Raw genomic sequence first — 20,809 nt, 5'->3', positions numbered from 1 at the left:
TTATAGGTCATATCTTGTACTCCTTAGTCCTTCTAGGCCAAGTCACTCTCTCAGCTGGGTTTATACCAATGCATATCTATTGACCCGAGAGGAACTAAAACCAGATTTAGGCCTGTGTCACTGAGAGCAGAACTTGGCCCTGTGTAAGGAGTGCAAAATTTCCCCAAAAGCAAATTATGAAGGTTCTCCTTTTCTAGTGCCAACAACTAAATTAAACTGGAGCATTACTGTTGGTCCAAAGGAGAACACTGCAGCATGCTTTTTGGGCCAAAGCCAGCACTCCTTACCCAAGTTCTGCTCTCATTTACCACATTTTCTATAACTGGACAGCATGTATTGATGGTCATTTTTCCTCTTGGCAAGTTTAGAACATGACAGTGACGAAACCGAGGTGTATGAATGTAACCATCAGTTTTGCAATTCTAAAAATACAAAGTTCTGATAAATAACTTTGAAATGCAATTCACGTAGATGCATGCCTGACCTTCCATCAAGCCTGATTTTTTAAACAGTTTCTAATCAATATTATTAATGAGCACAAGCCTAATATTGCATCTCAAAACTGACCTAAAGTCATAACATGGCATAAATACTGAGGGCCATATAAATGAAAACTCTGTATGCATAGGCTAAGGGAATTACAGGGAATGTACTGATCCCATCTGCCTACCTGTAAAGCAGACTGGACATTTGAAGGTGCCCCCCATTCCTTCAAAGCTGTGTTCTATCAGGTGGCACTGAAGTTTGGCAGGAGAGTCAAATGTTTGATTGCAGAGTTTACATTCATGGTTCAATCCTTCGTCTGGCGGAGAAATCAAAAGGAAGGTGAAATTCATCATGGATATTACAAAGTGCAAAGTCCAATATGATCTATGGACTGAACAGTTTTTTGTTTATCTAGTCCTGATAAACCTGCTGCCCCTAAAATCTATGGCTTCTGAAATGTTCTTCATCTGCAAGGTTTAAGAGCATACAAAACATACAAAGCCAAAGATTTGGTATATATAATTGTCATTGGATAGAAATGCAGATGTATTAGATTTCACTAAGAAACTAGCTCTGGGATAGGGAACATACATCCCTAACAAACCCACCCAATCACAAATGAGTATATTTCCAAAGGAGTGCACAAGGAATTACATGTTTGGCTTCTATCAGCAAAGAGGAGAACTGTGTGCTTAAATGATCCTTCTTCCACTCTGCCTCTCAGTGGTATTCCCCGCAGCCAGCATGACAATGCATAGGCTTCAACCACAAACCAGTGTTTTATAACCTCCTATGTAATTCCCCACTCCAGTTTTCCCTTCTCACTCTAGCTCCTGCAGACAGCCACCAAACTCATACCAATTTTTATAGGCTATCAACATCCTTTTGGATAATCATAGATTTTTTTCCTTTACTCATTATTTTTCCTAGAGGCTCAGAAGTCACTCTTCCTTGACATAGGCTTTCCTGGTGGTATCACATGGCCTTAAAACCCTTCCCACTGCCACCTACAGGTTCCCCATGCTTTCTTCCACAGGCATCACTCCTAGCTTTAGGCAGCGAATGGCTGTCCTACTTAGAAACAGTTGCTAAGTAAGATGCGGCTTCCAGCCCTACTGCAGAGGGGTCAATTCCCACAGCACAGCTTAGAAAAGGTCCTTCTGTATGTCACTAGTGTGTTACACAACTAACATTGATCCAGCAGGTAAATACAATATTTGATTACTAAAAATCAAACACCACCACACAGCTTGGCAACCAACTAATCTCTACAACATTTCTTAGGTGAAAAAATGATTTAGGAAAGCCCTTTCTCTATCTCAAATATATAAATGTCAAACTGTCTACCTTCTGCTTAATACAGCACTGACTAGAGTGATTAGTAACCATAATGACCAACATGTCAGGTTGGTAACTGCTGTCGACAGTGAACAGAACACACGTAACACACACAAGCTTTTTTGTTTGTTTAATTCTATTAGAAAATTCTTTGAATTAATTTAAAGAAAACATGTCATGGAACCTGTAAACTGAGTGGTGTCACACAGTCAGTCTTTCAACCTAACCCTTAATAACTAACCATAATAATAATAATAATTTCAGTTGTATGCCTGGTGTTTTTGTTAGGCTGAATTTCTCTGAAGGCTAAATTCAGCCTTGGTGTAAAGCAAGGGCAAGGATAAAAATTGGGGGGGAGAGGGGGCGGGGAATAAAGCATAACTAAGCTACTCAGGACATTCTAAATTTTAAAATTTCCTAAGAGGAAAAGTCCATTGTGTGTTTGGGGCTGTAGCAAATTCTTCTTGAATATAATTATCTAAACAGTTTATGAATTCTTCCTATTGAGAAGATTCATATTGAGAAGGTGTAGAGCAAAACCTACAAAGCCATAAGGATTACACTTTATGTTAGGGGTTCTCTCAGTTAAGTAATCAGCATTAATAATATAGGCATGCACATAACTTTGTTTTTCCAACATGATAAAATCATGTTTTTAACTTAGCTGTGAATATAGAAACTTTTGGTCCTATTCTGGCTCTTTAAAATTATTGCCTATATGCTTCTATTTCCCCTTCTTCCTTCCTGTCAGTCATCATGCAGCAGGATAGGGATTCACAGGGATAGCCAGGCACACAACAACAAGCAGAGTTTTAGCTTTTCCCATAGCAATTTGTTTTTGTTCTTCACAAAGTCCTTTATTAAAACCCTGCAAAATTATCCTATCTAACATCACCCATTGAAACAGTGATCATAGTGTATTGAAATGGCTCGTCTACCTGAGGAGACTATATATGCTAGGGTCAGAAGATCATAACTTGCTTGTGCACAAATTTCATGTATCTAACTACACCATGATCTGTGCCTGGTATTCTATCAAAAATTGATCCAGAAGCCTAGTACATAGTTGAGAAGGGGGGAAGGAGAGGGCTATCTGAGCTGTGTGACATCTTTTATAAATCAGTGTATATAAATTAATAAATATTGACCCCAAAACATTTTCCATCCTCAGTGGGGATGCTCAGTTTTAGTGGATACTCAAGAAGCTGCCTAGGTTTTTCATCCTTCTGCCAATGCAGCTAACCCTCTTTAGAGTCTGTAACCACTGTTCAAAGATAAGCCCTGCCACATCTAATCACGATGAGGGTGGGCAAGAAGCCAGAAAACATCTGTTTGGAGGAGGAGGAAAAGGGTTTAAAGGCAGCAGCATGCACAGAACTCAGCCACCAAGAGGACTGGAGAGGATCTCTCTGTCCCAGCCCAAAGGCTACCATGATGGAGGACAGCTGTGTAAACGCAGCAGGACAGGGCCAGAAACAGTAGCCAAAGTACAGGACACCCTGCCCAATACCGGACAATTAAGAGGTATGGTCATAACGTGTAATGCATGTTTTACAAGGTACTCTCTCACAAACAGGCAGGCTCCAGCAGTGGGTGGTGCTGAAGAAGAATGTATACTCAGAAGCCTCACACAAAGCTGGTGCTTCCCTTTCTGAAGATCCTGAACTGGCATTCTCCATCCCTCCCACACTAGGAAATAGGTATTGTCATATTAGATCTGAACAACCATTCACCTAGCCAGTATCCTTTTTCCGATACTGGCTAGTACCAGGTATTTCAGAGAAAATCCCAATAATGGACAATTATGCACTAACAAGCTCATGGGGGAAGTTTCTTTGTCAACCTATCCAGGCGGATGTACAGACTCACAGCAAGTGGGACAACGGGAGCTCATCCCTGGCTCTTTCACCCATCAAGGTGAAAATAATCAATGCCAAGCCTTGAAACACAGAGTTAGCATTGGCAAATTAACGGTGCCAGTCATTCTATACCACTAGCATCCTGAAGGGAAATTTCTCAAAACGTTCCAAGGGGATATGGATTCCTGAATTGAGATACTGGGATACAGAGAAATTCAAATAGGAACGGGGTATGGAATTTTCCTTGCATGGTCCACAATAATTATCTTAATTAAACATGACAAAACAGGTAGAAAGATATGAATTCTGATTTGAAGAATATCTAATTTTGGCTAATACAGTGTTTTTACTTGTTCAAGAACAGTTGGTCCCTGTTAAAATAAGACTTATATTTTCAGTATACCTGAGATCTCTTGGTCACAAACATTAAAATTACTTAGCCAGCTTTATATTGCTAATTTCATTTTCCTAAAGGTTTATAAAAAGGGATTAAAAAGTTCACTTCACCCACTCACCTCTGGCAAATGGGTAACTTTCCCAGGCAAGAACCATCAATGTCTGCAGAATCTAAGCTTTCTGTTCAAAAATAAACGTGCCTAGCCCTTACACTTATGAAGATCACATTTAAAACGTGAACAAATTTGTTTTCCTCCTACGTCTGCAGCTTTGGAATTTTCTTTACATGGGACAATTTTTTCATACCAATTTTGACATAAAACTCACCCTGTGCACCACACCTGGAATAAATGGCAAATTTCCACTTATTAAATTCAAGAATGTGAGATGGGCATTACTTAAACTTAAGAGGAAGGAACATAGTTAGCACATAGCACTGGATTAGGAGTCAAGAGTTCTGGGGTTTCCCAACTCTGCTACTGATTTATTGTGTGGCCTTGGGCAAATCAATTATTCTCTCTGCTTTAGATTATCCATCAACAAAACAGGTATAGTAGTTTTTACCTAACTCTCAAGGGTGTTATGAGGTTATTTAATTAGTGACTAATTATGGCTTTTACTAAGACTACCATGACAGAGGAGGGACTCTGCATCAATGCTAGATCCTAGAGGCATTCTGGCACAGTGACTGCTGAGACACACAGAAGATCCCTGGAAACACCACGGGAGCACACATCAAGGTGATTGCTGCCTTTCAAAGGTGCAGTGCGTGTGTGTGCACGCACGAACACTGCCCCCCTCCACTTCTATTGGTTTTGGTGTGACAGCTAGTGCAGAGGAGGGTTGGGTCATTGCTCTGCCCTGCCCTGCTTCCTGTGGAGAATTCAGTAATGTCACTAGTGCTGTATCTCCCTCTGGTATACAAGAACTGGCTGGGGTTGTGGACGCTCCTTGTGGAGGTATAAGGTAGGGGAAAAAGGGAGTTGGAAAGATTTCTTGAGTCTTCTTACATACTTGTGCATGGCCAGCCACAATCTGGCTCTTATTTAGCAGGCAATTTGCTAAGGCACTACAACAGTGCATAAAGTATTATATCATTAATAAAATAAAGGGCCAGTGAAATGCCACATTTTCAGTTTACATTTGGGATAAATCTGAAATGCAATGGAGTGTCAGAATACAGTCCAAGAGGCCTTCTTCCCCACACGAGAGAGCTGCTATACTTCGAGTAAGAGCCGGGGGGGTGGGGGGTGGGTGGGGGAGTGGGAGGGGGAATAGTGGTGAACAGCTTTAAAAAATTCAATCAAAATAATCTTCTGCTCTTTAGAAAGGTGGCGGCTGACAGTAATTGGAAAATACTGTCTGACTCATTTATTAAAGTGAGATTCAGAGTCAATTGATTTAATAACCATTAGAATATTCTATTAAGGGTATAATAGGTTGGCACAGCCCTATTTTTTATGAAGAGTTATAGGTAAGAAATAAGCAATGCTATGGAATTCTAGACAACCACTTATATGGATTAAATTTAGAATATTGCTTGCAACACAGGTATTAAAGCACCAACTATCAGGAGGAGGAATAGGAAATACATTCCAGTGCAAACGAGTTAGCTGAATAATGAGAAAGAAATTAACCTATAATATAACACCTACACTTTTCCAAATCAAACGGAAAACCGTACCTTGCGGTCCCTGGTGTTGCACATTGCAAAATAAGTCAGTATGTCCTTCACATTATAGATCCAATAACTCCATAAGGGAGTTAAGAACAAAGTGCCCACTGTATATCACAAAACTGAGATTTAAAAGTGCACCTACATGGTAAGGTGTGAGGTAAGACATGGTTAAAGCCTAACAACATTAATGAGGATGTTTACCCAATGTTGGAAGATAATTTAATTTGACGCATGCAAAATCTCTGACTAAGTAAATTATTTCCATTTATAATCTTTACTCAGATGATACATAAATGTAAACATGAATAAATTCCAAATAAAAGTGTGTAATATTCATATAAATATTTAATATTTACACAAATATTAAATGTTTCAATGGATGTAGGCAGATTGTAATTGAGGTGCAGCCCATTACCTTAAGCAGCTAACTTGATAACCAGCTATAAAAACAAACAACAAAATCCATCTTGAAGCTGAACATGCACTCACATTCAAAGCTGTAGGCTATCTGCTAAAAATCCTCTCTCTTACCATTCAACATCTACATCTGCTAATTTGACAGGTTTCAGAGTAGCAGCCGTGTTAGTCTGTATTCGCAAAAAGAAAAGGAGTACGTGTGGCACCTTAGAGACTAACAAATTTATTTGAGCATAAGCTTTCGTGAGCTACAGCTCACTTCCTCTCACTTCATCGGATCCAATGTAGCTCACGAAAGCTTATGCTCAAATAAATTTGTTAGTCTCTAAGGTGCCACAAGTACTCCTTTTCTATCTGCTAATTTGTTACTTTTATTCCAGAGAAAACAGATAAAGTTTTAACATTCTGGCTTTCAGACCCCATCAAAGTTCTGAACTCCAACACAGAACTTGTTATTTCACTAAGACAGTGACATTTCAATATAAACTTTAAACAAGGGAAGCAGCCTCTGTGTGTCCCAAGTTTATGCTTTTTTCTTGTCAATAAAAACAAAAATCTAGTGTGGCTACAAGCAAATTGTTCAGTGGTTGACTCACATGCAGTTGTTAAGTTGATAACCACTGGGTGCCACCTTATATTGTCCGATCAACACTACAACCATCACTGAAAACCAATTTGTATCAGTTTATAAGTAGGACTCTCTCTCATTCACCTTCTAGGCTATCCAGAAGGGTCCTTCTGCCTCTTACTTTGACTGAATCTATCAGCTAAGGTCCAAACTCCTCCTGGTAAAGCACCTGATCAAAACAGGAGTAAACTCTGCCCTCTGCATAAAACACAGGAAATAAATGGACTGAAGTTCCTGTAATTTTCCAGCTCAAAAGTGTGTACAGCTACAGTGTGTTTTCTTTTTTAACCAAGCAAACTATGCCCTAAACCAATATCTTCCCCTTCACCTTGCTTCCCCTCTTCCCTGAGTTAATTTCACAGCACACATTTATAAGCCAGAGGTCTAAGGAGTAGCAAAGAAATGGCACAGATGACAAAGATAACCCCTTGGCTACAACAGCTTGTACTAAAATCCAGAGTAGAAAAAATAAGCAGTACTGCATTGTAATTTGCAATGCATATGTCGACCCAATAGTTTCTTAGTTTACGTATTTGTGTCACTGATGCTTCTTTTTTAATGACAATGTGCAGTGTTCACAACTGCTACACAAATACAAAAGTGTCTGAGTTTTGTTACAAATAATTTCACTGCTATTTCAAACCCAGCTAGTAACTGTAATTCTTAAGCCTCTGCTATAAAAAAGAACTTCTAGTGTTCAAATATCAGGTAGGCCTTTTCTCCACCTGGTTAAAGAAGACACAATTACTCTATGAAGACTTGATGCTGAACTGAACATTGCCTGATGAATTCTAGCATCATGTTTATCCTTTCTTCCTGATTGAAATAGAGCTTCTGTCATTTTTAATTTCTCAAGCATTATCACGCCACCCGCCCCAAGACAAAAACCACAATCCACCAAGGTGTTAATTCTGAAAAGCACAGGAGTAAAATGATAAAGAAATAGATGTACTAAAGCCAAAGGATACAGCTGGAATTTGCTGAAAGGAAATGTTTACAGCACTGAAAGAACTGCCACTGAAAAAAGTCTAATAAAAAGTCTAAATGAAGTCCCATCCTGTTCTGCTAGGCTAGGAGCATAGGGTCTGAGTGGGTGACAGAATTACAATCAGGAATGTCCTGTCATATTCAGGAAAGCTGACCACTTTTCTCACATTGTTTGGGGAGTGGGGCGGGAGGAGAGAAAGGACTTCATGCTCTTCTCACCCTTTCATCATAATATAATAGTGCCATGCACTAATATCACTGAAGTTAGGGCTGTGTGAGGGTTGGCATTTATTCTCAATCCAATTCTAAATGAGTCTGTGACTTTGGTCATAAAAAGTTTGCTTAGTGTGGAAACCTGCCATGCATGGTTCCATCTTGGGTGACATTTTCCCCTCCCTTTTCAAATAAAAAAAGGATATTTAGGGCAAGATTGTGCCTACCTGTGAGTGGATACATGGGAGGGAGTTGGGGCAAAGATGTAAGGAGCCTTCCGCATCTTATGCCCATGCTTAGCAGTCATGCAAAATCCTAGTCCACGAGTCACACAGGCAAACTTAGCCTTCCCAAATGGGGCGAAGAAAGGCAGGGCAAGGCCAGGCTATGACTCTCCCCCCTCCTATGTATGTTGGCCCTTGGAGCTGTATCAGTACTGGAGAGGAGAGAACATGTGCATTGGACCCTGTAAAATGGTGGTGCTGGGGCACTCAGGCTTCAGCTCCAATAGTGCTCCTAGAGACATTGTGCAATATGGCCTATTCTATGGCTAAGGAACATGTAGTTTTTTGTAGAGAATTGCTAATGCACCTTTGAGGAACAGCCACCAGGAGAAGGGTGCTGATGGAGCAACAAGCACTAGAATCCACCTCCTCAATTAAAGCAAAAAGTTTATCTCTCCAGGGCCAGATTTTGAAATTAACTCTGCTTATGGGAAAGCCAGTTTGCTGCGTCTCTCACTCCACTGTATTTCTGTCTGAAGCAAGGGATGCATTTCACTTCACCAACTGTTCACTTTTTTGCTCGGTTGCACTCACTTTGGCTCCATGTAAGTGAATTTTTCTTACAACATGTGCCTTTACCACTGTACATTGATTAAAACCCCAAATGCCTAACCAATCAGGTTGGTTAAAATAAAAAAGGATTCATTCCATATCTAACAGTCTTAGCATCTTAATAACGGTCATATTTTCATCTCAAGTAAGCAAGATTTCCATGTAGCAAATGCCCTTTCCAGGCATCTGTCTACTAGGAGAGAGTTCAAGAATTCAGCAAGAGAGTTAGTCACCATGTTATGGGACAGAATTTGTTATTTCTTGCCTGTAACTGCACCAGGAAAAGGTATTTAGTTCTTTTTTTTTTTAAATCTGTGTTGCATCACATAGCATGTACACATCACAAGGTTACACAACATCATTGCTATGCAGCCTCCTGTGACATGGCATATTCTGCAAATAATTTTCAAAATGTTTTCTCCTTGCTATTAGAAGAAATTAAAAGCACCATTAAGAAAAAGCTGTAGTTTCTGAGTTAGTTGTAGCAGTATGAATCATTCAAAAGTACTTCTAGCTTAACACTACCTCTTCAAAATGCTCTATGAGCATAAACCAAAGACTTAAAGAGACTGATCCAGCAAATGCCTGCACATTGGAGTAACTAACTCAGACGAGCAATCCTCCTGGTTTACATGAAACAGTTCATGTGAGTAGATAACTCAGAAATTTGCAAGGTCAGGCCTTTTAAACTGAGGCACGTTAAATGACTGATCCTTCTCCCATTGAAGACAATGGAAAATCTCTCACTAAATTTAGCTGGAGAAGGATCAGGCTCTAGATAATTTGTACAAGGCCACAACACAATCAGGGTCAGTCAAGATGAGAATTTTGCAATTCCTTGCTCTCAATCCTGTGCTGAGGCCATATTTCTCCCTGAAAAGAACGTTTCTTGTACCAACCTTTCTACAGTAAAATAAAATTATAATTCGAACTGTTCAGAGACTGGCTGGGCAAAGTACTTATTAACAATTTAATCAAACCATGGGGAAAAAAAAACTAATAAAAATGTCACATTTGTATTCAGAAGAATTAAGAACAGAGTAATATAAGTCAAAAACTTTTGGTTTTTAGTATTGTGCATTCATTTTAAATGTGATTTTTTTTCTTGCTGTGTTGGATGTAATTTTTTGTTGTTGTTGTTGTTCATGCTTTCTGCTTGGAGAGGTAGCTTTCTCTGTTGATGTTAAATACCTACTAGTAATGCCCACCCGTCTGGGACTTCTGGAACTGGTGGAAGTACAGGTATATCTACCTTCGAGTACTGCACAAAAAAAACACAAATTGGTAAAATTGAAAGAGGATATTTCATGCAGCATAAACTAAACGTAACCTGTTGTAAAGTTAGGTCTACAGGGAAAACATCTTCTAGCACTGAGACAGTCGAATAGTCAATATTAATTCCACAGCAGTGGACTAGCAGCACGAGCTATGTACCGTACACAACTCTCATCAGGTATTTTTTGTTCCGAGTGTATAGCAAGGTCAGGGCCTTCTTTTTTTGGCACAAAGCCACTAGTTGTCTGAAGGAGAAAATCACTAAATGCTGAAAAGCCGTTTATCCAAGATGCAAAGAACAGCCTGCTTCCTCTTAGAGAGAGAGAGAGAGAGAGAGAGAGAGAGAGAGAGAGAGAGAAATAGACCAGAACAGGACTTTGCATTTCTGAACATTAGAGATACCTAGAATGAAAAAGTATTACACTTCCTGCTATTTAATTATATGAAAAGCCAGGCACTGTTGACAATTTTTTTCAAAGCTGAATGCAGTATGAGAACTGTTGCTTACTGACTTCTTGTTACACATGTAAAGGACCTTTTGAAGAAGTGAACAGCAGTAGCTGGAATACTGTTTTAGAACTTCAGCTCATTCAGGGATGTGCCAACCTTCTGCCCTCTCCACCACCCTGTCCCCTACAAAAATTGGAGAAAAAAATGTGGAATGGACACTTGAGGCCCTCAGAGCTGTGCTTAATTTGCACTGGAATGGGGCTTTTAAACTAGACTCTTTTCTCCTAGCCCAACTGAACCAGTTTGAAGAATTTTTCTTGTTCAGAATATTATTAAAATGATATAGTTCCACTTAATGAGGTGTAACCTTTGTATTTTTTGAGTCTAATTTAGTTGCTATTTTTTTGTTTAGGAAAATATGAGAAAGCTCAGTTTCAGCTTGATTTAACTTTCACATATTTCTGTATTTGATCCCATTATACAGTAACATAGGCAGCTTTCGGCTCCCCTGACAAAAAGGGCTAGAGTTGGTTCTCACTTACAACACTGTAAATCTGATGTTACTCTATTGGCTACATGGATTTACACTGGAGAGCAAAATTGTCCCCAAACAAACTGAAGGGATCCCTGCATTGAAAAGTTTCCCAGTTTCTTGAAAAGACATACAATAATCAGGGCTGATTTGCTTTTTCTTATACTATACGTAGTATACTGTGTTTGTGATCTTTGTGAATTTATGGCTTCAGGCTGGCTGTTATTTAAATATATATTTATTTAGGACCCAAACTATAGCCTCTCCATAGAGCAGTCATCTTTTCCCAATATTCTGCCCACCAAGAAGTGCAGTTTAAGAAATACCCAGGAAGCTCCAAAAAGACAGAAACAAACAGAGAGGGGACTGGAGGGGACAAAAAGTATAGAAGAGGAGGAACACAAAAGACTGCAGAGAGGAAAAGGCAGGTAAAGGTAAAGGGGGGGGGGAATACTGTAGACAGGAGGAGGAAGGGAAGAGGTAAGTGGGAAAAACAAGAAGCCACTGTAAAGGGGTGGGGTGGGGTGGGATAGAAGGAAAATCAATAGAGAAGAAGAAGGAAAATGGAGCCACAGGGAGGAAGATCAGATGTGACAAGAAAAGCGTGAGGAGAAGAGGTGGAGAAGGAAGGAAAGAAGAGAAGCGGGGACAGGGCAGAGAAGCCCTGGGGGTCAGGGAGAAGGGAAGATGCAAACGAAAATCTTGATTTGATCCACATTCAAATTTTAATGGAGAAACACTCAAAAGCATTCATCTCCAGAACTCTGGCAATTTACTGCAGCTCCAATGGCAATAATGATAAATGCATTTTTTTAAAGCCAAATGGCTCAAGCAGCCGACAATGTTACTGCTACATAATCAATAACAATAAGCAATTAAAGAGAATAGCAGGTTACAACTATAAGGCATCAAAATATATTAGCAAAGGAAAAAATACATCACAGTTATCAGAAAAATAAATGTACAGTCTTTAAGGCCAATGTACATCCTCTCTTATGGGTAAAACTTGTAGAGCCAGAGAAAAATGTAGGATGGCATTAAACTACTATGAGGTGATTAACATCACACCAAAACCAAATACTAGCACTTCTAATGCTCTGAGGAAATTTGAAACGTGATATGAAAAACATGACTGTAACAGCAAGAGAGAGTTTGCTGACCACTATATGGCATTAAACTTTTACTGAGAAATACTCTAATAAATAACTTACAAGACTGCATTTGTTGGCTCAAATATTTTCAAAAAGGTCCACTGAGTTTTTCTTTTTCTTGTTAATTTAAATAAGGAGAAGGGGTGAGAAAACAGCAAAAAAGGATATAAGAGGAATCAAAACCACTTGTGGGGTAAAAAGACATGGAGTTCTTACTCAGGGTGGGACCATGCCCTTTCCCTTCTCTGCACTGGCATTCGGGGATATCTCCCAGACATACGGCCATCTCACTGAAAAATATTACCCACCCCCCTCCCTTTTCAGATGCTGCTGCCATCGCAGCTCCTAGCAGCCCCCTGTTAATGATATGCAATCATCTAGCAGGTGATGCTCATAGAGCCATGCAGTTAGCTTATGCTCCCACCCTCACCAGGCCAGACACTAGATGGCTGGAGTGGAAGTGCCAAGGCTGCTCCCAACCTTGAGAATTCTGCATGGCACCACAATGCTTTTGTTTAGCCTGCCAACCACTGTTTAGGTATTAGCCCTAAGCATTGGTGTATAGGAGCTAAATTCCACCCTCTACTGCACAAGAGGGGAAGACATTGTTTGGAAACCTCTTCTTCCCCATGCAAGCAGCAGGACAGGGTCTCTCCACAGCAATCACAAGTAGTAGTAAGAAGGACAGACAGCTACTTCATTGGCCCATGCACCACATTCCTCAGTGGGCAACTAACTCCCCAGCCAGCTAGTGAGTATGCGGCACTCAGCAGCAAGTGCTAACTGGTAGCAGGTAGGATCGTACTTTGCTTCTGATCAGGAGAGCAGCAAAATGCACTGCACAGCACTTCCTCTTGTCCTATCATGAGAAATCATTCCCCGGTTGGCAGAAGTCCTTTTGCAGAGGACACAGTGGGCAGCATCTGTGCTCTCCATAGCTGCCTTGGCCAAAATAGGATTTAGCTCTCTTTTAAACTAGGCAGTTGGCATTCATTAGCAACGGTGGAGGGAAGAATCCGATAAACTATATCAAACGCCATTAACCCACTGCACAACTACTGTGATCCAGCATCTCCAAAAGTTGGCGGCTGGAATCAATACATAATATCCACTAAACTATCAATAGGCATAACAAGGGGCTGGGGATAAATGGGTGCTTCTCCACTCTCTCATGTACACTGAGGCGGGGTGGAGGGGGGAAATGGAGATCCTTGCTACAAAACCCTATACTGCCCCACAGTCTGATAGACGATCCATAGGAGTCAGATAAACATGAAAAGGCACATTATAGTGAAAACAGTATTGCCAACACCAAATACTCAAAAATCATGAGTCAGGCTCCCAAAATCATGAAATGTGCTTAAAATCATAAGATTTTAAAACAATAATTCACGTTGAATTCTTTGCTTTGTGGATTTGGCATTTTTAAGTATCAGATTTTCTAGCATTTCTCTGTAACCGCAAGGACTAGAAATTTGTCCCCCCTCTTTGTTTTTTTCTAAATGAAAGCTGAGATTCTCATGTATTCATATGACTCCAGGGACTAGGCTTTAAGCAAAACACTACATATCATGAGACTCATGATAAAACCGTAAGTTGGAAACGCTGTGAAACCTTATTTAGCTGAATGAAATGGGGGACACAAAATTAATTCAGATAAATGAGGTTTTGGATAAGCAGGGGACTAGTTAGTGATGTTTAATACACATCATGGGACATGACCTCATTACAGATAAGGTACGTTAGCCTCTGTGTGTGTGTTTCATAGTAGATGTGCCATTGTCAGAACAAATGAAAGCAAAACTGTTCAAGTCCCCGATTACTTATTTTTGTGTTTCCATATGCACCCTACATGAGCCTAAAGTATAATTAACACTGCTGAGAAGAAGCAGCAACAGTGGATAAGTCTCACTACAACAGTACTCCCATCACAACAGAAACACAAATGTACTAGTTATCATAGCAGTGTTACGCTAAGTACACCTTTGCACCAAATCATCAAAACTTAGTGGATGGAAAGGGGAAATGATGGATTCTTGATAAGATTTTAGTCAGCGAGAAATAATGCTATCGAAGTGTAAGAGTAGGACAGTGGAGAGAGACAAGTGAGGATTTGTATTAATTTAATCAAAAATCAGAGGCCAATAATTAAATATAGCCATCCTTCTGACAGAGCAATTCCTGATGTTCCCATCTGCAAAGAACCAAAACACAGTAAAACCAAACCAAACCAAACCAAAATACCCTGATAAAATATTTCTAAGGCTATAATGCAGAATTATAAAAATGTTTTGGGCATAATACATTTTTAATTTCTTTACGATAAATTTTTTTAAGACCTGTACAAGTTCATTCAAGCTACTATTTAAAAATTTAAATATTGTATACTCAGACTATATAACAAAGACCGGTTCCATGGCATTTTATTTTTATTAAGTAATAAAATCTCAATGTCAAAAAAAGATATTTAGCAACATATATATTTAACTACTGTGATCTTTTTCTCTCTGAAAGCCTTGGGGTCATCACCTACAAATCCATGACAATGTTTAAAACCACTTAAGACTCTCCATCAGAAAACGTGAAGTCTGCAAGTAGCTAGAACTCATCTCCAAACCTCCTTACTTGTCTCCTTCACCTTATATAAGCCACAACTTTTAGTTTGTTAAACCTAGAGGTGAGCAGAGGGCTTTAACACAAAGCATATTTGAACAACAGAAGTGAGGTAAAGGAGGACTAGTCATTTTCTGAAAAACGGGGGCATTTCAGAAGAAAAACCAAAAGGTGGTATGGAGAGTAAGAGGCCAACATCATTTGCTACCCTACGTATTAATTAAACCTGTCAGAACCAGCAGGCTTTGTCAAATGCTTCTATGAAGAAAAGAGTTAGTCCTATATGATACTGATGTTAACCCTGTAATATTTCCATTAATAACAAATAAAAAGTTTTGTTACTGCAATTATGTTTTGTGAAGGAGGAGAAAATGAAGTACCAAATCTTAAAATAAAAGGAAAGTAGTACAGTAGAACCCCAGAGTTCCGAACACCAGAGTTCTGAACTGACCAGTCAACCACACACCTCATTTGGAAACAGAAGTACACCATCAGGCAGCCGCAGTGCAAAGAAAAAAAAGCAAATACGATACAGTACTGTGTTAAATGTAAATTACTAAAAAAAATAAAAGGAAAGCAGCATTTTTCTTCTGTATAGTAAAGTTCCAAAACTGTATTAAGTCAATGTTCAGCTGTAAATTTTGAAAGAACAACCATAATGTTTTGCAAATAAATCTATTAGTCTTTAATGTGCCACCAGACGCCTCATTGTTTTTGTGGATACAGACTAACACGGCTACCCCTCTCATAATATTTTGTTCAGAGTTATGAACACTTCCATTCCCGAAGTGTTTGTAACTCTGAGGTTGTATTGTATGGAAGAAAAGTGTACTGGCCCCAACGCTTCAACTAACCACTAAAAGGCAGTATTCAGTGCCAACATGTAACAGACCACAAAGAACACCTTTTAGAGAGACAAAGAGACAGAGGTGAGGGTCAAACACCAGAGATCTAGACTGGGTATCATCCAACCAACACCTCCCAATCATTAAATATACACAATTGAACAAGAGTCACACGTACATGTGAAAGGAAAAAGTCTGAGTGAGCTACAGCAGACAGAATCTGTCTATGCACCCTACAACATCAGTATTGCTAATAAAATAAAGAAATATACTGAAGCTCCGACTTAAAATTGGTAAAAGCTAGGGCTGTCGATTAATCGCAATTAACTCGTGATTAGCTCAAAAAAAATGTACTGCGGTTAAAAAAATTAATCATGATTAATCGCACGATGAAACAATAGAATACCAATTGAAATTTATTAAATATTTGTGGATTTTTTTTACATTTTCAAATATATTGATTTCTATTACAACACAGAATACAAAGTGTACAGTGCTCACTTTATATTATTTTTGATTAAAAAGTGTTTGCACTGTAAAAATGATAAACAAAAAAAATAGTATTTTTCAATTCACCTAAGACAAGGACTATAGTGCAGTCTCTATCGTGAAAGTGTAACTTACAAATGCAAATATTTTGTGTTACATAACTGCACTCAAAAACAAAATAATGTAAAACTTTACAGCCTACAAGTCCACTCAGTTCTACTTCTTGTTCAGCCAATCACTAAGACAAACAAGTTTGTTTACATTTACGGGAGATACTGCTTCCTGCTTATTTACAATGTCACCTGAAAGTGAGAACAGGAGTTCGCAGGGCACTTTCGTAGCCGGCATTGCAAGGTATTTATGTGCCAGATATACTAAACATTTGTTTGCCCATTCATGATTCAGCCACCATTCCGAAGGACATGCTTCCATACGGATGATGTTCATTAAAAAAATAGTGCATTAATGAAATTTGTGACTGAACTCCTTGGGGGAGAATTGTATGTCCTTTGCTCTGTTTTACCTGCCATATATTTCATGTTATAGCAGTCTCGGATGATGACCCAGCACGTTGTTTGATTTACAAACACTGTCACTGCAGATTTGACAAAATGCAAAGAAGGTACCAATGTGAGATTTCTAAAAATAGCTAAAGCGTTCGTCCCAAGTTTTAAGAAACTGAAGTGTCGTCCAAAATCTAAGAGGGACCAAGTGTGGAGAATGCTTTCAGAAGTCTTAAAAGAGCAACACTCAGATGCAGAAACTACAAAACCCAAACCACCAAAAAAGAAAATCAACCTTCTGCTGGTGGCATCATCATCAGGTGATGAAACTGAACATGCATCAGTCCGCTCTGCTTTGGATCGTTATTGAGCAGAACCCGGCATCAGTTTGTACACATCCTCTGGAATGGTGGATGAAGCATGAAGGGACATATTTATCTTTAGCACATCTGGCACATAAATATCTTGCGACGCCGGTTACAACAGTGCCATGCGAACGCCTGTTCTCACTTTCAGGTGACATTGTAAACAAGAAGCGGACAGTATTATCTCCTGCAAATGTAACCAAACTTGGTTTGAACGATCGGCTGAAGTAGGAGTGAGTGGACTTGTAGGCTCTAAAGTTTTACATTGTTTTATTTTTGAACAGGTTTTTTTTGTACATAATTTCACATTTGTAGGTTCAACTTTCATGATAAAGAGATTGCACTACAGTACTTATATTAGGTGAATTGAAAATACAATTTCTTTTTTTTTTACAGTGCAATTATTTGTAATAAAAATAAATATAAAGTGAGCACTGTACACTCTGTATTCTGTGTTGTAACTGAAATCAATATATTTAAATAAATGGTATTCTACAGTGTGATTAATTGTGATTAATTTTTTTAATTGCTTGACCGTGCTAGTAGAAGCATGAAAATTCTAAGTTAAAGTTATCATTTTGTCCTTTGCTCACTGTAATGGTAACATATTATATCATATACAGTATGTTACGCCAGATCACATTCTGCTCTCTGCCCACATCAAAACTTCCATGCAGTAGGGCAAGTCAAGTACTGCAGAGTTAATTTTTACCTTTATTTTCATGAAAAGCTCATATTAAAGGGAAACAGTTGCACTGTCAAGATTTGCAGAGACCCCTCACCCCAACAGAACAAAATTAATCAATGCTAAGAAATAATATAAGAGTTCATTTACAACTGCATGTATGCATGTGTGGGTCTGTGTGTGTAAAGGAGGAGGTGAGTGTGTGGAGCACATTACACATGGAACCACATTGATAGCTGACAATCTTGGCCTTCATGTTATGTAATTTGCAGTACACACTTTAGGAAATAAATGTTTAAAAATATACAGTATGAGTGAGATTTTCAAAGAGACAAAAGGCAGTTAGGTGCCTAACTCCCACTGATTTTCAGTGGGAGTTAGATGCTTAACTGCCTTTTGTGCCTTTGAAAATCTCCCCCAATGCTGTTTAATTGCCTGGAGTTTAAAATAAAACAATGCTTCTTCCTTCCCCTCCAAGTCTCCTCACTGCTTTCCCTCAAATATAAATAAAAAGCTAGATCTGCTCCACTACATTTGCTTGCATTAATTGATGTTAAAGAAGTATGTTAAAAATAAAGCCCAGCAGTGACATTTTTCCTTGCTAAAGCACGATAGCAGCACATTACACACATTACAAAAAGGTCCCCTGGTACACTTGTGAAGTTCCACTCTGGCAGTAAAAGGCATCTACTGTATGCTTGCTGATTTATTTATTTATTTTTAAACAGAACGTGTCACAAAACCAGGGAAAACTCACCTGCTCAGTGTCTGGGCTTTAATACTGAATGGAGGAACTGGTTGCATACCACACATTTTTAGAATTATCTTTACCACTGGTAAATGAGACAGTCAAGCTACAGTTAACTCAGCCCCAGTTTGGTGTTTTCAATATGGTTTAATCCACATTGTCTTTATTTACCGCAAGTATTGGATTGATCTGGGGGTTTTGAGAGGTTCCAGAAAACACAGCATTTCATGATCAAGGCTCCCACTTGTACAACAATTTAATTATCAGCCTATTAAACTCCTAAAATATAAACCATTTACTGAAACAACTAGTAAGAAACTAATCTAACTCTGGGTTACTAAAGGATATGCTCTAAAAATTATTTAGGGGAAGATCTATGGCCTGTGTGTTATTCCGGTCAGACCAGACAATCACATTGATCCCTTCTGGCCTTGGAATCCATGAAGATATATACCCTTCCTCCAATGAATTACCAGCTCACCTGGTACAAAAGATTCTAGGAAAACATCTTGAAAAGAAGTACAAGGTTGCAACTAACTAATGATAACTCAAGGAAGGTGAGTTTGGAAGCTGAACAGGGACTGGAAGGGTTGTTAAGATGGGTATGGCCAATGGAATATGAATAGAAACAAAGGTCTCAAGCCCTGCAATGTACTGAGCACTCTCAAGATATGCAAAGCCTCCTTTTTCTTCACATACTCTCCATGGGCAACGGCATCATGGGTTCTCAGAACTCTGCAGGGTGTTTTTAGCACCTGCAGGCTTGGACCCCAAATCCTGTTCATTGTGCTTACTTTGCCTAGTCCTAAGTCCCCATAAGGGGCAGAGTTAGGAAGAACTTTGAAGGTGATTACCAGAGGCTTAAATTTCATGTGTTTTAGTGGATGAGAAGTCAATGGAGGGATTCAAAGAGAGAGTAACGTGATCAGATTGATGCACAGGAAGATGAGTTCAGTGGCTGCTCCTTGTTTGCACTGAAGAGGGGCAACGTGAGTGTTTGGGAGGCTAAAGAGGAAGATGTTGCTGTAGTCAAGGCAGGATATAATATGGACATAGATACAAGATCTGGTTGTGGACATGGAAAGAAATAGAGATATCCTGGAGGAAGGAGTCAGGAGGAAAAAGCAGCAGGAACTGGACATAGCTCAGATGTGTGGGTTAGTGGAAGGGGAGTCAAAAACAACAGAGAAGGAATATTGACAGCCCAGCACCAACCGGTATCTACTAATTATTATTATTTATTTCTGGTAGTGCCAATGATATGCTAGGCCATTTCTAAACAGGTAAGAAGACACAATACCTGCTCTGAGGAGCTCACAACCACAAGATAAAGAGACTAATGAACAAAAGATATGAGGGTGGGTTATGAAATGTATACACTTATGTTAACAAAATAGTCATGCAAATATATTTTTTAAAGGATACAGAAACTATTCCCAAATTACTTCTCAAGCTAGTCATTAAGTCAGCAAGTTTCCCACAGGCATCCTGGCAGGAGTGAGTCTCCAGGAGGGATTTGACTGTGGAGAAAGTAATGCCTTTTGCATGAATCCAGGGATTCTTCCCTGACCCACGCATGGGGTGCAGCATATGCGAAGCTGCCAAATGACTTCTTTCAAATAAAAGAAGAAGGGCTAGATTTTGAAAAAACTCGCTTTCATTTTTACACCAGCAAAATAATTGCAAGTGTGACTGGGTACATAATAAACCCATGCCTCAGGGTCACTGTGGGTGCAAAACTGAGACCCAGAAGGAACTTAGATTCTAAATCTATCCCTTGTATATCATCTCCAAAGAGACTATTTCCCATAGCATCTTTTACAGTGGTGATATCATGGTGATCGGTGCGAGGGAATGCCATTGATTAGCATGATGGATGGGAGAGAAACTGCCATTTGCATGTCATGCTTACATAGCACGCCCAGCAAACAATCCCATTCCCTGGGCCGATGAAGCATTGGGAGGAAGTGAGTGGAGGAAATGGATTGATGGTCAGAGGTCAGTAGAAGTATAAAGAGAGAGGAACAGCTCACTTTGTGATAGCACATTCCTTGCAAAACTGTTTCAGAATGAATATCCAGATCCTCATCTAGTGTAAATCAGCACAAACCCATTGAATTTAATGGAGTTTTGAGGAGTTGGCCTGTAAAGGGCTAGAGTCTAAAGCCAACTTTGGAATTTCTTGCCATTGCTGGCTATTATCACTAGTGCAAGGCTTGGAAAGAGACAATGACGATGCTTAGCATACCATTGTGACAGGCACCTTTCAAAAAATTAAGATAGGTTCAGTCCCAAATACATGAAAAGATATTGAA

The 20,809-nt window shown here is 39.2% G+C and overlaps 1 protein-coding gene across 19 annotated transcripts in view; it reads right to left on the bottom strand.

The window, feature by feature from the left end:
- The window catches only part of ZNF521 (zinc finger protein 521), a 267,984-nt gene that overhangs the window by 31,118 nt on the left and 216,057 nt on the right, over nucleotides 1-20,809 (bottom strand). For 11 of the 19 annotated variants that reach the window (XM_043507953.1, XM_043507952.1, XM_043507966.1 and 8 more), the window contains 2 exons: nucleotides 10,034-10,099; nucleotides 671-802 (listed from right to left, as the gene is read on the bottom strand). The exons of 1 other annotated variant lie outside the window; for it this stretch is intronic. In XM_043507953.1, coding sequence (XP_043363888.1) covers nucleotides 671-802; nucleotides 10,034-10,099 — 198 coding nt within the window. The remainder of the gene's footprint in view (nucleotides 1-670; nucleotides 803-10,033; nucleotides 10,100-20,809) is intronic. 7 more of the 19 variants (XM_038390425.2, XM_043507963.1, XM_038390423.2 and 4 more) reach the window with 1 other exon arrangement.

The sequence above is a fragment of the Dermochelys coriacea genome, chromosome 2, assembly GCF_009764565.3.
Source record: "Dermochelys coriacea isolate rDerCor1 chromosome 2, rDerCor1.pri.v4, whole genome shotgun sequence".
In the NCBI taxonomy this organism is placed as follows: domain Eukaryota; kingdom Metazoa; phylum Chordata; order Testudines; family Dermochelyidae; genus Dermochelys; species Dermochelys coriacea.
The sequence above is the reverse complement of the archived record's forward strand: the minus strand, read 5'-3'. Positions and strand labels throughout refer to the sequence as shown.